Genomic DNA, 15,362 nt, shown 5'->3' with positions numbered 1-15,362 from the left:
CCTATGTCTGTGGAAGTTGCACTTAGACATAGTATTGTGATGTATATGAGTCTTATCTAACACTCAGTGATGAAGTGTTAAAAAGTTGAATTGCCTGTGGTAGGAATGATTTCTTGTAGCCGTCAGTGCGACACCAAAATGTATAACTTTTAGCACTCCAAATGATCAACATCACCTGTTAATATAACATGATATGTAACATAATTGCAGGCATTTGTATGTTTAGGAAACAAGAAAGACAAGGACACACTTTTTTCCTATTCTTTTCCCCGCTTTACTAACATTGTTCTGACGTTAACTGTTTACCGCTGCTACCTCCTGCATCCTTCCTAACTCACCTCTCTGGTTGTTGCTTGAACTTGCTCCTCTCAAGTTAACCTTTCTAATGGACAGACTTCACTGAGGTGAGCACTCAAACTGTCTCTCCGTCTGGTCACAACTCGGCATGGGGAGATGTGTGAATGTGTCTTTGTGCTTCATGCTTGTTGCATTTTTCATGATGTACAATGTTCTTTTTTGCATGATTATCCATTTTCACACATTAAAACATGCTCCTTTGTATATGGGATGCAGTATATGCATGTATAGAAACACACAAACTACTATTCAACTGGACTTTTCTGCCCACAAGATCACTGGCGTAGCCTCTGCTGTCGGGCCGATGATGAAAGTCATTGTCACATTAATATTCAAAGGCTGGGACTGTTTTAGCATGACAAACAAATAGTGCCAGCATCAAGCTGTGATCAAGACTTTAGTTCATTTTCCGCCAGTTTGAAATGTTTCCGCTAGACTGTTGCTCACAGAACTCATCTATTATCCACTTGTTGTAAATAAATCAAATTCATCTATCATTAATGAGCTCTTCAGGCAATATAGGCCTACATTAGTTATTACAAAACACCATTACAATCAGAATTTCTTAAATGTGGTAATTATTTAATATTGAAGAATACATAATGGAGTTCTCTGAACATTTTTTAAATTTCACTTGTTTTTTCCATCATTTTTCATAAAATGCTAATTGCTTTCAGTGTTACCAAAGTTTTGGAGAATGCTACTTATATACTACTGGGAAATTGAACAAGGTACCATATAATTTTTAATAAAGCTTCTATACTTTGGTTCCACCAGACATATCAGTCCAGTCCTGGCGGCCACTCGTCATGCAGCAGCGAGCCGTCGCCTCTCAGCAGCGCCAACAACAACGACAGTGGGGTAGAGATGGCCATGCACAGCGGGGGCAGCTTCGGGGACCTCAGCGCACAGGATGATTGCCCCATGGTTGACTCCACTGTTCCCGCTGGGGGACAGCAGGCTGGGGTGGGGCTTCAGTTGAGGAAAGCTGTGGGTCATGGTGGAGCGGTCACCATCAAGCTGGAGAATATCAAGAAGGAAAGGCTGAAGACAGTGAGGGACTCCTGCCCCTGGGTCAACTCTGCACCACAGCCGCCGCAGGGCCAACGCAACAGCATGAAGCTGCCTCCAATACCTGCAGTCGGTAAGTGTAGACGGTTGAGGAAATCTGTTTGCTGTCATTTGTTAAAGTTCTTTACTGTGTGATGAGGGTGCAAGATGGCTGAAATGTATTATGTTTTGTTATAGTCCGACAACCATATACAGTAATTCTTAGTCTATAACTTCAAATATTAGGGCTGTCAAAATTAAGGCGATAATAAATTCCTTTTAACGCCAACATTTTTTTGACAAGCAATTAATTCTTTAACTAATGGATAAAGAAAAGATTCTTTTGAAAAGTTTAGTTACAAAGTCCATCTTGATGGGCTTGAGTTTGCAATATTATGCTTTCAGCATATCTTTTGAGCATACTGTACCTTTGCGGTTATTCTGGAGAATATTCTAGTCTGTATTTGTCATTGTTGCAATAATAATAACATTTGCATAAAGCAAGCATATATGTCCGCTTCCGTGTTGATAAAAGCATTAAAAACCTTTAAAAAATATCCCTTTTAAAGTACATTTGGAACAGATAGAAAATGTGTGATTAATTTGAGATTAATCGCAAGTTAACTATGGACAATCATGCCATTAATTGCCATTAAATATTTTTATCAATTGACAGCCCTAAATAATATCCTTTTGTGTCTGCCAGGTTCCCTGCTGGAGAGCTCTAACATGATAAGTAACTTAAGCGGTCCGTATCCTGGCCAACGCATGGGTGACTTGTCTTTATGTGAAGTGACACTGCTGAACCAGCTGAATGAACGCCGTGACAGCACCACCAGCACCATGAGCTCAGCTTACACCATGAGTCGGCGCTCCTCTGGTATTTCACCCTGCTATTCCAGCCGCCGCTCCAGCGAGGCGTCCCAGTTTGGTACTAACCGCCACAACAACATCAGTTCGGCTGACTCCTATGACCCAATCTCCACTGATCTGTCTCGCCGCTCCAGCGAGGCCAGCCATTGTGGAGGTGGTGGTGTCAGTGGAGGAGGCGGAGGAGGTCTTCCAAGCCTTCTTAGTCTGACACCAGCTCAGCATTATCGACTTAAGGCGAAGTATGCTGCTGCCATTGGTGGAGCGCCACCTACTCCTCTACCCAATATGGATCGAATGAGCCTAAGGACCCGCATGGCACTCTACAGTGACTCCCAGGAAGGCTCGTCGTACCCATTCCATCAGCCACCCTCTGGAACTGTGCCTCGCCGATGCAGTGATACTGGATATGGCACACGGAGCATGATGCCCCATGAGGTACCCCCCAACCTTCCACGTCGTGCCAGCGATCCAGTGCGTCGTCCTACACTGGACCCTCTTTCCTTCCCAAGGGTTCAACGCTATAACAGCACGAACAGCATGAACCCCATGAATGTTCCATCCGCTGACCGCCACCAAACACTGGCTATGCAGGGCTACACTCGCTCTGATGGCAGCCTGCAACGCTACCCATTTGCCCCCAGACCACCTAGCATTTCTGAGAATGTAGCCATGGAGAACATGGCAGTAGATGGGATGATGATTGGGGGGGAGCAGAGTGGGGAGGACGACATGGTGCTTCCAGATGATGTGGTGCAGTACCTTACGTCGCAGAACTCTGGCCCCTCAGGTCACAACTCAGGGCAAGTGGACTACCATTCCAACAATCAGACTCAGGGCTACCAGACAGGCATGGCCCCACCGGCATCATTTTATGCGCAGAGGAGGATGGCAATGGTGGACGCCACCATGTCTCAGTCTGGTCAGGACATGCAATCCTACCAGATGGGTCCCATTGGCTCCCAGCAGCCATTCTCAGCACCATTGGACAATATGAACAAGAATAACATGCCGGTGCAGTGGAACGAGGTGAGCTCAGGAACTGTGGACACCACAACCAAGCTCACCAAGCAACAACAGCATCCTCTCAGGGGGAACCTAGCTGTGGTTCAGCAAAGGCACAATTTTGGTTCCTTTCAGGGACAAGGTCATGGCCTGGGCAGCAACCAGCAAGTAGTGCCTATGAGTCAGAATATGTCTATGCAGGGGTACGCAAACCACAGTAACCAGCGGCTGATTAACATCTCCCACCAGCAGCAACAGAGGCAATGCAACAGTGTAAACTTTAGTGAGCAAATGAGTCCTCAGCAAGGGTTTGGACAAGAGGCAATCCCAAACTCTATATCTGGGAGCACTAGCATGAGACCTACCCGGAACAATATGGCAGAGCCTGAACTGCAAAGTTGCAGAGCAAGGACACAGGCTGATGGGTATTCTCATGTGAACCAAGTGGATCCGCAGCATAATTACAGCCTTCTCTCCCAGCAACAGCAGCACAATATCCATAATGGAGGCAGAGGAATGCTACAACCTAGGCCTCCCATAGAGCCCAAATCGAATGCCAGACAACACACAGGGTCTAGCATGATGCAACCGAGCCGAATACCCAAGTCATCTGATCTGAGTCTTAGTCGTGGTACTGACACCTCAGAGGCAAGCCCAAAGAGGCCAAGTGGCAACAGCAACTCTGAAAATCTAAACTCTGCTGTGTTCTACACAGGTCAGATTCATATGTTTGACCCAACTTCTGTCAGCTTTGATGCCCCCATGTCCCCCAGTGCCAGTCAGGCTCCTGCCAGCAACACCACTGCTGCAGCCAACATGGCCTCACCAGGAGTCAACCACGTTTCCAGCAGTACGGTGGATTCTTCCACTGGTGGATCTGGTGGCACAGAGCATGCCCAGATCGACTTTGACACCATGCTAGATGACGGGGACCACTCCAGCCTAATGTCGGGCACCCTGAGTCCTGGCCTTCTGCAGAGCCTCTCACAGAATTCCTCACGTCTCACCACCCCCCGCAACTCTGTCACCCTCGCCTCTGTACCGGCAGGGATTGGCAACATGGCCATCGGTGACATGAACTCTATGCTCACAGCCTTGGCTGAAGAAAGCAAATTCCTCAACATGATAAGCTGAGAGCAATCAAACACGTCATCATCCATCCAGTCTTAACCCTTTTTACATCAGGAATATATGGACTACACAAAGCACTGATTGAACAAAGTAAAACTGGCTATTTCATGCATTTGTTTCTTCGTTGTCCATAGTAATATGCCTATCTTGTAATATTATACTTCAGATTATAATATTTTACATTAAAATAATAATAGTAAGTAAAGCTAGAGTTAAGGATCATTTCTATCATTATTTGTTAAAAAGCCATACATTTTACCTACGAATATATGGTAGCCCAGGGTATATATATACATATACATGTACATATACATCTATAAACAATTGCCATTCAGTATTTGCTGGTGTAATAGCCCTTTACAAAGTGGTGCACTGAAAGCAGTTCACATACATGTATTACCTTGCTGGGGACATCAATGTTGAGCATCTGAGTACGACATGAAAACAGTTAGCAGGAAATGGACATGATAACAGATAATATTTTCTCATGAAGACCTTTATGTGTATAGATTAAACTGCATGGTACTTGCTTTAAATTATGCTATAGACTTATGAGGTTTAAACTAGGGCTGTCAAATGTACAGTAAAATATGGGCACCTACTATTCACAAAAGAAAAGTGACAGATTTTTAATTAGATTTTTCAGTTTGCTTTGTGCTAACCACATGGATTGGAAAAATAAAATTATCATAAGGCTAAGATACCTTTTATGTGTACAATACAATATGCTTGATAAGTGAAGCGACTAACCTGTTACACACTGTACACATGTTATGAAAATGAATTAGAAAGGTGAACTTTTTACTTGTGACAAGGTTTAAATCTCTATGACATAGCTCAGAAGGACATACTGTACATATAAATGTATGTAATTGTTATGCAGGCAAATCTTTACAGAACTACAGTTTATTTAGCTTTTCATTTTACTGCCAAACATGCAGGTGCTTAAAGCACTGAGGTTAATGAACAGTCAGAGCATATAAACAAACCATGCATGTAGAAATTGATACATGCCTGTTGTGTAAAACATGAACAGCTATTGCAATGTATGTATGCATTCAACTATCTTGCAGGATAAGAAATAAGCAAAGAAGTGCCAGTATTGGAACCTGTCTTTGTATTGCTGAGTTTCAACTACACATAGATTTTGGTTATTTGTGATTCTGAGCTAATTTTGCATACGTTAAACATTTTCATTTTCAATTTCATGAAATTCAATATGCAATTATACTCTTAAACCAGAAACTGTGACTCATTTCAATTCACAAATGTAAGCATTTGGCAGCCCTGGTTTAAATATGTGGTTGTACATTATGATCCACAGATAGTAAGTGTTTTTTGATCATGGTCTGAGCTCTTGGGGATGGCACTGTAAATCCGATTTCCTTCTTTTCCCTCTGGATCAGAGGCATTAACTCTCCGTGGTCCCATCTCACAAGGGTTAATGATTGAAAAGGACAAGGATATGCCTCTGTGTTAGTCTATCATGGCACATGAACCCCTGTCTCTGATGAGGAGCATTCTCTAAAAGAATATACAAGTACCTCTGTGTGTTTTCAGTCGAGATCCGATCCTAATTAACACATTCATACCAACCCCCCCTTCGCCGCTCCCCATCCTTCCCCTGGGCTCTGGATGAACTGCAGAGAGTCCAGGAAGGGACACAGACTTTGATAATGAAATCCTGTTTCAGACAGGAATGGCCAACTAGCCCTGCAAAAGCCCTCAGTTTTATAATGTTTGCTGAATTTCTAAGTAGCCTTTAAAATTTTTGTGTGTATGCTACCATTCACGTCTACTATGCTCAGTGTGTGTGGGTTTGTGTGAGTGTGTGTATATAGCTTTTGTACATTTCAAATAAACTATCTCTTCTTTTTTTCTGTTTAAATCCCAGCGTTGTGTCTTCTTTGATATAACAGAGTCTGTGGTCCCTGGAGGTGACATGGAAGTAGAGCTATATGCTACAAGTGAAATCACATTTGGCATGTTCACACACTGCTGTCGAGTCCAGCTCTAAGGCCAAACACCAGTATACTCAGTGAACACATATGAAGAGGATTCTGAAAACAACCTTGATATAAAATGATGGTACTCACGCTGAACATACATAGTGTGTGTATACAAAAGGCAGACCTAACATTATGTTTAAAAAAAAAATCACCAGGCCAAGAAAAAGTCCAGCACATAGTCTATATCCTTCATGTTCCACTTCCGAAATTCCACCAGATTTCACTGATTTAGGCCAGATATCCGTTGCATTGGGCTTCCTTTCTGTTGGCATTTTAAACTCTGGTGGATTTGTGAGGACTATGGTTAACTGCTCCTCAGATCTCTGCAGGGTAAATCCAGACAGCTAGCTAGACTATCTGTCCTATCTGAGTTTTCTGTTGCACGACTAAAACTACTTTTAAACATACACATGTTCCACCAAAACAAGTTCCATCCATCTATTTTGCAGTGGCACCGCAGCTTTTCACTGGTGCTTAGACGATTCTGATTTGTTTAAAGAAATGCCAATAAACCAGAGCACGTTTTCCTCCCATCCCCGAATGCTATGTGGACTAGGCAGACTCTCCAGTGCGCTTTGGATCAGGGTCTGGCAAAGCGAGACTATCCAGCACATAACCCCCAGTAACACCACATCTTGTCATTTTTTCCTCTCGTTTTAGCTTACCATTTAACGGACAAGTCTGACAGTGGTTAGTGTTGTAGTCAAGACCACCTGAACCGAGACCAAGTCATCACCAAGACCAGAGTGTATTGAGACCAAGTCAAGACCAAGACCCTGGCAGGGTGAGACCAAGTCAAGACGAAGACCAGACCAGTGCGAGTCCCACACTGCATGACACGATAAAATGTGGAAAATGCTAACCATAGGCACTCCACAAATTGATCTGAAAGATCCACATTCCCATATAAAAACACCCACAGAAAATATTCACCTCTTTCATTTACATAAGTGTATCATGAGAAATGCTTCGATAAAATAATCAAAAGCGATTGCAGAGTTGAATTTTATGTGTAGGAAATGGGGTTAACAGTAACAGATTTCAAATTAGAAAGTTATTGGTTGCATTTGAAGAAGGAAGTTTTGCATTCAATTGCAGTAATGATGTTAAAACATCAATCAGACCATGCACAGGCAGTTTAGTGATATCACCGCAGTTGTTGGATAAAGAGGACTCTGGATTTATTTCAAGACAGGTATCTTAACCTGTCTTGAATCTTGAAGTAAAATCTCTTTATCCGAGACAGAGACAAGAGCGAGTAAAAATGTCATTGATTCCGAGACGAGACCGAGACCTTCAAAAAGTGGTCTTGAGACTGGTCTCGCGTCCATAACAGTTGTTTTTCAGGAAATGAAAAAAAGGCTAATTTGAAAAACATTTTAATGAGCTCTTAACCTCAGACAAAATTGCCTCGTCACTGTTTAAATATTTGTAAAACCCATTGACAGACGTAACGAGTGACCAATAGCATTGCCCCTTTTTTTCTTTTAGGGTAGAGGTGGGGGTGATGGGATTTATAATGTATGATAAAAACTGCATGTTTTTTGCCCCAAACTGCATGAGATTAGCATGACATGGGCAAATCTGTAAAGAGAAGACTCGATTCTGATTCTGACTCGATTCTGACTCGATTCTGATATCTTGAGGTGAGAGCCATGCTATTTCTTCTCTTACCAAAATGTTGCCTATATTTGGAGCATTATTTAGCACCCTTCCTGGCAAGCTAGCATTACATGCAGTTTCCTGAAACCAGATCTTCACTATCTACAAATCTGTGAATGCTACAGCTTCTGAAAGACAAAAGTTGGCCAGGCACACATGGGGCCAAAACCATGCAGTTTTTATCATGCTTGGCGGACGGATTGGCAAGAGGCTAAACATGTTTTAACATGTACTGTACATTACAATAAAAATACATTGAGACTGTAAAAGATAACTTACAGCACTTTTTTATGGTTGCCTTTAATCTTGCATCAAATAGTGAACTGCATGCATGTACAAATCACCCGTAGTAAATATTGTGCTAGTATTAGTATTAAACTACAAGAAGCAAGCCTTTAATTAGAGTTATGTAAAGCTTTTGATGGGACAGCTAGGTCCTAGAGATGTGGTGACAACAGCTGCGCAAATTAGATTTTTTGTCATGGGGCCCAAAATTCCTGGCGGCGCCCCTGATCACAGCTACCCCAAGGTCTTACAAAGCTAATCCGATTTGAATTTAAGGCATTTTTATGAAGGTGAGGGGTCTTGTTAGAAGGAGCAGCTAGCTAGCTAGCTATATGTCCCATTCAATACAATGGGAAAATATCGCGGCTAACTAGCTACACTTTCGGCATAACTGTAGTATATTTACAGTTTGAATTTCGTCACGCCAATTATGTAACATCTACCCAAGGTCTTACAAAGCTAACCGTTGTGTCCGATTTGAATTTAAGGCATTTTTGTGAACGCCGGGGGTCTTGTTAGGAGGAGCAGCTAGCTAGCTATGTGTCCCATTGAATACAATGGAAAACGATTCCGGCTAGCTAGCTACACTTACGGCATAACTATAGTATATTTACAGTTTGAATTTCGTCACGGCATGTATATTACAGGTTCCCCAAGGTCTTACAAAGCTTAGCTAACACCCGTCCGATTTCAGATTTACTGCATTTTTGTGAATTTCAGAGGTCTCGTTAGGAGGAGACTAGCTAGCTCTCATTGATGGACTCCAGCTCACCGAGGGCTCTATCAATGAGACTCGCGGTTAGAGGTGTTTAGTTCCCCGATCGTTTGTTTAACTCAACACACATATCCATTATAAGATTACTGGAACCTGCGGTAGGTAAGAGATTGCAGGTGTAACAAGCTGCTGACCGCGCTCTCAGTCACACACCGGCCATTTAGCAGGAAGAGGGGAGGGAGAACAGCGAGCTGCAGGCCCTGGAGCTCTGTCAGGGCAGCGGCGTTTGGTAGTCCAGTCACCCAGAAAAGGGTGAGTTTGCGCGGGTATTGAGCACCGCAGGCTGCTGGCCGTGACAGAGCTCAATCGAGCTCTCAACAGGCCGGGGTCTGTGACGGAGGACAGGCAGAGCAGCGATGTAGCAACCCAGGCAGCACCGGCCGCTGAACTCCGACACACAGTCGGACAAAATTTGCAATTAGCCATCCATTTTCGTAAAACGGCCCATATTTGAGCTTTACATAGTTGATTTTTCGCATAAAAAAGTTTCAGAAGTGAATTTTGTAATGGAATAGCAGAGATCTGTGCGACCTAGATTCAGAAGACTACCTGATCTCAGGTCAGTTGTGTAGCCTATGTAAATGTTGGGGCATTACCATTCTCTTAATACATTCATGGGCGTGACAAAGGTACAGGTTTTGGGATGCTTACGTAAGCTTCTAGCTTTGTTGAGATTCACCCGTTTTCAGCGTCAGTTTCAGAATATGAGATTTTCATAGTAAAGGGGTATCAATGGGATTTTGAGCTTCTATTTATGTCCTATTTACCCACCGAACTGTCGTTATTTAACTATGACAGGGTAAAATCGGTTTTGCATTCTATCACCCCTTTAAAAAAAAAATAACATGAATCCAACATAATATTTGGCTCTAGGCCGCCTTATTGTATTGTTAAATATGCAACTAAAGTTTATACATTATATATAGTAAAGGATCGATGCTCCCCCTGATTTACTGTATGATGGCAAGGGCCTTTCTCATCATCTATTATCTGAACATAGAAACGATTTTATTATAGTTTTACAGTAATCTTTATATTTCATCTAAAGTGCGGTGTTCCGAACTTTAATTAATTACATCATCACTGATGCTGTGTCACTCATCCATTTTCCTTTTTGTTTAAAATGCCACAAGGCATGCCAACATGACACTTCATGGCAGCTGGATTCTCTTTGTGATATCACGAGATCACGCAGATTGAGTCGAGCCGGGTAGCATCATGAGAGGCAAGACAATCCTCCTTTAGCTCTTTTCTATTTAAATTATTTCATTAGGGGATAGATGAAAGCGAGATTTAAAAATAATTCCTCAAACTGTCCATTCTAAACACCTGTTTTCTTTGCAGAGCTGTGTCAAAGTGTCAAGTTGAAATAAAAACACCTTTAACATAGGCTGCTTTAATGGAGATAGAACACCATAATTGATGTGGTTGCAAATTAAACCAATTTCTTTGCACACTCCTTTCTCTTGTCTCCGAGGCAGGTCTCTATAGATTGCTCTATGAAAACTGCAATGCACATGCTTCAATAATAGAAGAGCAACATTTGTAATGCTTTGAAGCCCTGTCTTTCATCTGCCTACATCTCTATCTTTCTTGATGCTCTGCTAATTAATAGATGATGTATTACTTTCAGTAGTTGGGCTTTTTACCCCTGGTTCTTCATTCTGCATACTAGAACAAAAGAAGCAACAACACTGACCTCAAGTTTGAAACCCCAGGTGAAAGAGGATACTCCATACACACAAAACGCACACAGAGCAGTTTCTAAAGTTAGATGGCATGTTGTCTGAAATTAACAACGGCAGGCTGGCCCTGAAGAAAATGGGTCTGAGAGCAACATGAAACAGGATAGAAGAGAGAGAAGAGGAGCTGGTGTAAGAAAAATCAGGAGAGAAAGAGAGAGAGCTACTGTCGAACAAAGCAGGAGACTGGGGATAAGGGAAGGGGATGTGGGTATAAGAAAAGATGCAGATTGCTAAAAGAAAGAGAACAAATCACTTTTAATTTGACAGCAAATGCAGCTGGGGACCAGTTAGAAGTGGAGCCCAGTGATTGCTTTTGCCACTGGAATTCCTTATTCTCTTAGAGAGAGGATAGGAGAAAAATAGCCCCAGGGTAAGGAGTCTCACCAGAGGAGAACAAGAGGTTAGTGAGGCAGAAATGGATGATTAGACAAAGCACACAGATGAGGAGAGATAGTGTGCTCTGATACTGTACAAAAGACACAGATCTATGGATCACCCTGTTTCCTTGCGCAACATTGAGTCTTTAAGACACAGTTTGATTTTAACTGTTCGAGAAACCTGCTCTTAAAGATCTTTTTTTTTACTCGGAGGCAGACTTCTGACAAGCTAAAAACCAACATGTTTTACAAATTGCCAATTAGCAATACAACATGTTTCGTAGCATTACTAATTTTGTCTAGCACTAGCAACCCGTAGGACAACGTACTGTATGTAGGACACTGGCTAAATCCCCCCTGCCCAGTTTTACAGTTTTTTTTATGTAAGTAAGTAACTTTTACTTAAAGTACATTTTAAATGAACTACTTATTACTTTTACTTGAGTAATTTTTCAGATAGGTAATTTCACTTGTACTTGAGTAATATTTCATCAAAGTATTGGTACTTTTACTTGAGTACAATATTTTAGTACTTTTTCCACCTCTGCACATAACACATACTCACTTCATATAAAAATATTGAAGAGTCAAAGAAATCTGTCCCGCCTATTCTCAACTCTTGAAAGAATTTTACACAATAATCCCTACATTGAACAAAGATTATCAGGAGTAAAACCCCTCAATCACCCAATTTACCATTCATGATCATATCTGACGTAGTCAATTCTACCTCCAGATTAGCAACGATAGTCTCATTGTTATCTAAGATCTCAGACAGATCTCAATCTGTGGAATCCTCTCCCTCTCGGCTCAGCTGTCCCTAAAGTTGGCAAACATCTCATTGTAGGGCTCTGAAGCGCCGCTGCCCGTTAAGTAGAAGGCCTTCAGAGGAAGTCAGCTGTTGTTGGTGACATTCGCACCATGCACCATGGCTGCCACCATGGCACCAGACAAAACAACACGTGTCAGAGGGGCAGAGGGTCAAGTGAATGAGAGATCGCTATCCTCAGCTGACCCACAAAAAAACAAATGCAAGCTGCAAAGTAGGGGTAGAGCCAGAGGTTGTTAACATTTGGGCCTCAGCCCAAACCGGGGGGGGGGGCCTCTATTTTTCAAGACATTTCAGATAAAGCATATAAATCTGTACATCATTTGGGGAAAACATGATAGTCGCCAAGAAAAAGAATCCTCCTGCATACTGTAGAGCCTGTTTAGTGTCTTATTGTTTGCCAACAGTCAGAGAGAGTGAGGGGTAATGACACAAAGTGACAAACTGTCGACATGTGATGATCTCTGCGTTGATTATTTAGCTTATTCATCTCTCTTTAGCTAAGCTAGCTGGCGCTAGGGCTGGCAATTACACTGACCTATTTAGTTTGGTTATTCCTGAATATTTCCTTTAGCGCCACCATAAGGTTTCAACTTTTGCTTTCAGTGAAATGTCTTGACAACTGTTGAAAGGATTGCCATGACATTTAGGTCCTTTAAGGATGAATCCTCATTCCTTTGGTGATCCTCTCTCTTTTTAAGTAGCGCCATCACGCCCGCCGATAGGGGGGGACAAACGGGTCTGTTGTCCCGGGCCCACAGTAGGGGGGGGGGCCAGAACTGGGCCCTCATTAAATTATGGAATTATTTAAAATCTTTTTTTTAAATAGGCCTATTTGTGGAAAAAAAATATGTAGCATAATATTTGAATTACATAAAAGCTTTTTATTTGTTTTCTTCCTAATTGTCCTGGAAATGGTGGTCAAGAACCCCACCCCTACCCCCAACATAAAAATGGTTTGGCCACTGATCAGAATTTGATATTGTCACTTGATTTGAAGTTCAGTACGCTCAAAATGTCCGGTCAGCACAAGTCCGGAGCTCGGAAAAGGAAAGAAAAGAGAAGAAGAAAATAGAGGCCGTAGAGATTTTCTAAACAAATATTTAAAAAAAGGTGGTGACGGTGAAGCTGGAACTGTCAACGTAGAGCAAGGTAAGAACCAGCGCAGCCAACGTTTACGAGCCTTGTAACGTAACGTAACAGGCCAGCTCTAATGTTAACGTCCATTAGCTCGTATAAAAGCCTGACACAACACGTTAACTTTGACAGAAACAGTTGAGTTTGGTAGCTCCATCAGTAAGGATGAGACAGAGAGAGATCCAGCTGAGCAGGATGGATCAGAGACTGATTACACACTTAATTTCAGTGAGAGAGGAGAGGAAGAGCAAGGGAAAAGGAGAGATCTGGCCGCGAGGGGGAAGGGGGGGGCCCATCTAAGATCTCGTCCCGGGCCCAGGCAAGACTGTCAGCTGGCCTGAGCGCCATGATCATGTCAAAGTTCTCTAGACTGGGTAAACCCAGCCCGATCTGCTGGCGATTTGATTTCGCCCTGCAGCTCAGGCTGGAAACCTGTACATTTTTCACTCAAAGATGAAGCAACACACATATGATGGGTGATTGTGGGACATGCCATGCCTGCCCCATTAACTTCAACAGAACTAAACACCTAAAAGTAAGTTTTTCCTCGCCACTAAATGCTTGCTCTTTTGTGGGTCTTTGTAAATTAAAGAGTGTGGTCAAGACCTACTCTATCTGCAAGTGTCTCGAGATAACTTTTGTTATGATTTGATACTATAAATAAAATTGAATTAAATTAAATTGAACTGGCACCAGTGCAAAGTTCTAATGACGTATGACTCTTACTTCTATTATAGGTTGCTTGGTGTGTCAAAATAAACTGCAGTGTGTGTGTGTGTGTGTGTGTGTTCATTGTAATGATAACACATAATGAATATGCAACTGTGTGAATCGTCACACGTGTTTTTTCTTCTAATTTCTAATTTATTTGGAACAGAGCTACAGTTGGACAGATTGTGAAGCATAACTGATTTTCTACTTGGAAAAAAAATAAATGACATTCTCTCTAGCCTCAGCGAGCTATGATAATTAGCACAAATTCCACACTGTAAAAATTATCAGGGTGGTTCTACTTAAAAATTTAAGTTCAATTGCTGCCTTAAAAATGTGAGTAAAGCCAACATTAAGAATAGTGTTGTTTCAACCCACGAAGTTAGATTATAGAATATGTTTAATTAATGATCATTTATTGTTTGAACTTGATACTGTGATTTAAAACAACTATCAATACTACATTGTCCACTCAAGGAAACTTGCTTCCTCTTGTCAAGCAAAAATACAATTGTATGCTATTTCAACTCACGAAGGTAAGTTAGAGAAGATGTTTAATTAATAATAATTTATTGTTAGAACTTGATACTGTGAGTTAAAACAACCATCTATCTTACATTGTATATTCAAGGAAACTTGCTTCCTTTTGTTAAACAAACATAGAATTTTACATTTAATTTCAACTAACTGTATTCATACCAATTGTCTTTTCAAGTTAGGTGTACTCATGTTTTTAAGGCAGCAATTGAACTTATACTTTCAACTTAAGCAGACTAATGTTTTTACTAAAAGATCACACACTGTAATAAATTTCATGGTAGTTTAACTTGGAAATGAAAGTTCACCTTCAGCCTTGAAAATCGAAGTTCACTCAACTTGAAGACTGCTTTTGTTTCAACTTAGAAATTAAAGTTAATGAGGGTGATGTAACTACAGTGTTCTAGTTTTGTTAAAGTTGTTATTTTAGTTGATTTAACTTTTAATTACTTAGTTTAACTTCATACTTTAAGTTAAAACAAATAAATGACTTTCTTTAATAATGCAAGAAACCTTCCTTGCCTAGTATAACAGACATACTTTTCTGCTTTATTACAACTCACGGTTTAAAGTTACAATAACATAACCACATTTATAGTGGAGATAGTGTGGATGCTTGGGTGCAGCCGTCCCAGGGCCCCATGCAAAATAAGGGTCCCTCTAAAGCCTCTGATCTTGTGTCACTTGGGCTAATGAAGTGACACACTGCAGATTAATAGCTGAAGGAAGCCTATTACTGCTCAAAGTCTAATGCTGCAATACTCCAGCTCTTCTTATCAAACATAACAGTCACTTAACTCATGGTTACAAATGTAAACCAGCACAACAATGACAATTACCAGGCAACAAAACACTACATTCAAGCACACGTTTAATAAACGG

The 15,362-nt window shown here is 41.5% G+C and overlaps 1 protein-coding gene across 1 annotated transcript in view; it reads left to right on the top strand.

The window, feature by feature from the left end:
* gli2a (GLI family zinc finger 2a) overlaps positions 1-6,301 on the top strand; it is a 106,964-nt gene extending 100,663 nt beyond the window's left edge. The window contains exons 13-14 of the mRNA XM_039818625.1: positions 1,135-1,501; positions 2,114-6,301. Coding sequence (XP_039674559.1) covers positions 1,135-1,501; positions 2,114-4,416 — 2,670 coding nt within the window. The 3' untranslated portion in view covers positions 4,417-6,301. The remainder of the gene's footprint in view (positions 1-1,134; positions 1,502-2,113) is intronic.
* Positions 6,302-15,362: the final 9,061 nt, after the last annotated feature.

The sequence above is a fragment of the Perca fluviatilis genome, chromosome 12 (genome assembly GCF_010015445.1).
Source record: "Perca fluviatilis chromosome 12, GENO_Pfluv_1.0, whole genome shotgun sequence".
NCBI lineage: Eukaryota > Metazoa > Chordata > Actinopteri > Perciformes > Percidae > Perca > Perca fluviatilis.
The sequence above is the reverse complement of the archived record's forward strand: the minus strand, read 5'-3'. Positions and strand labels throughout refer to the sequence as shown.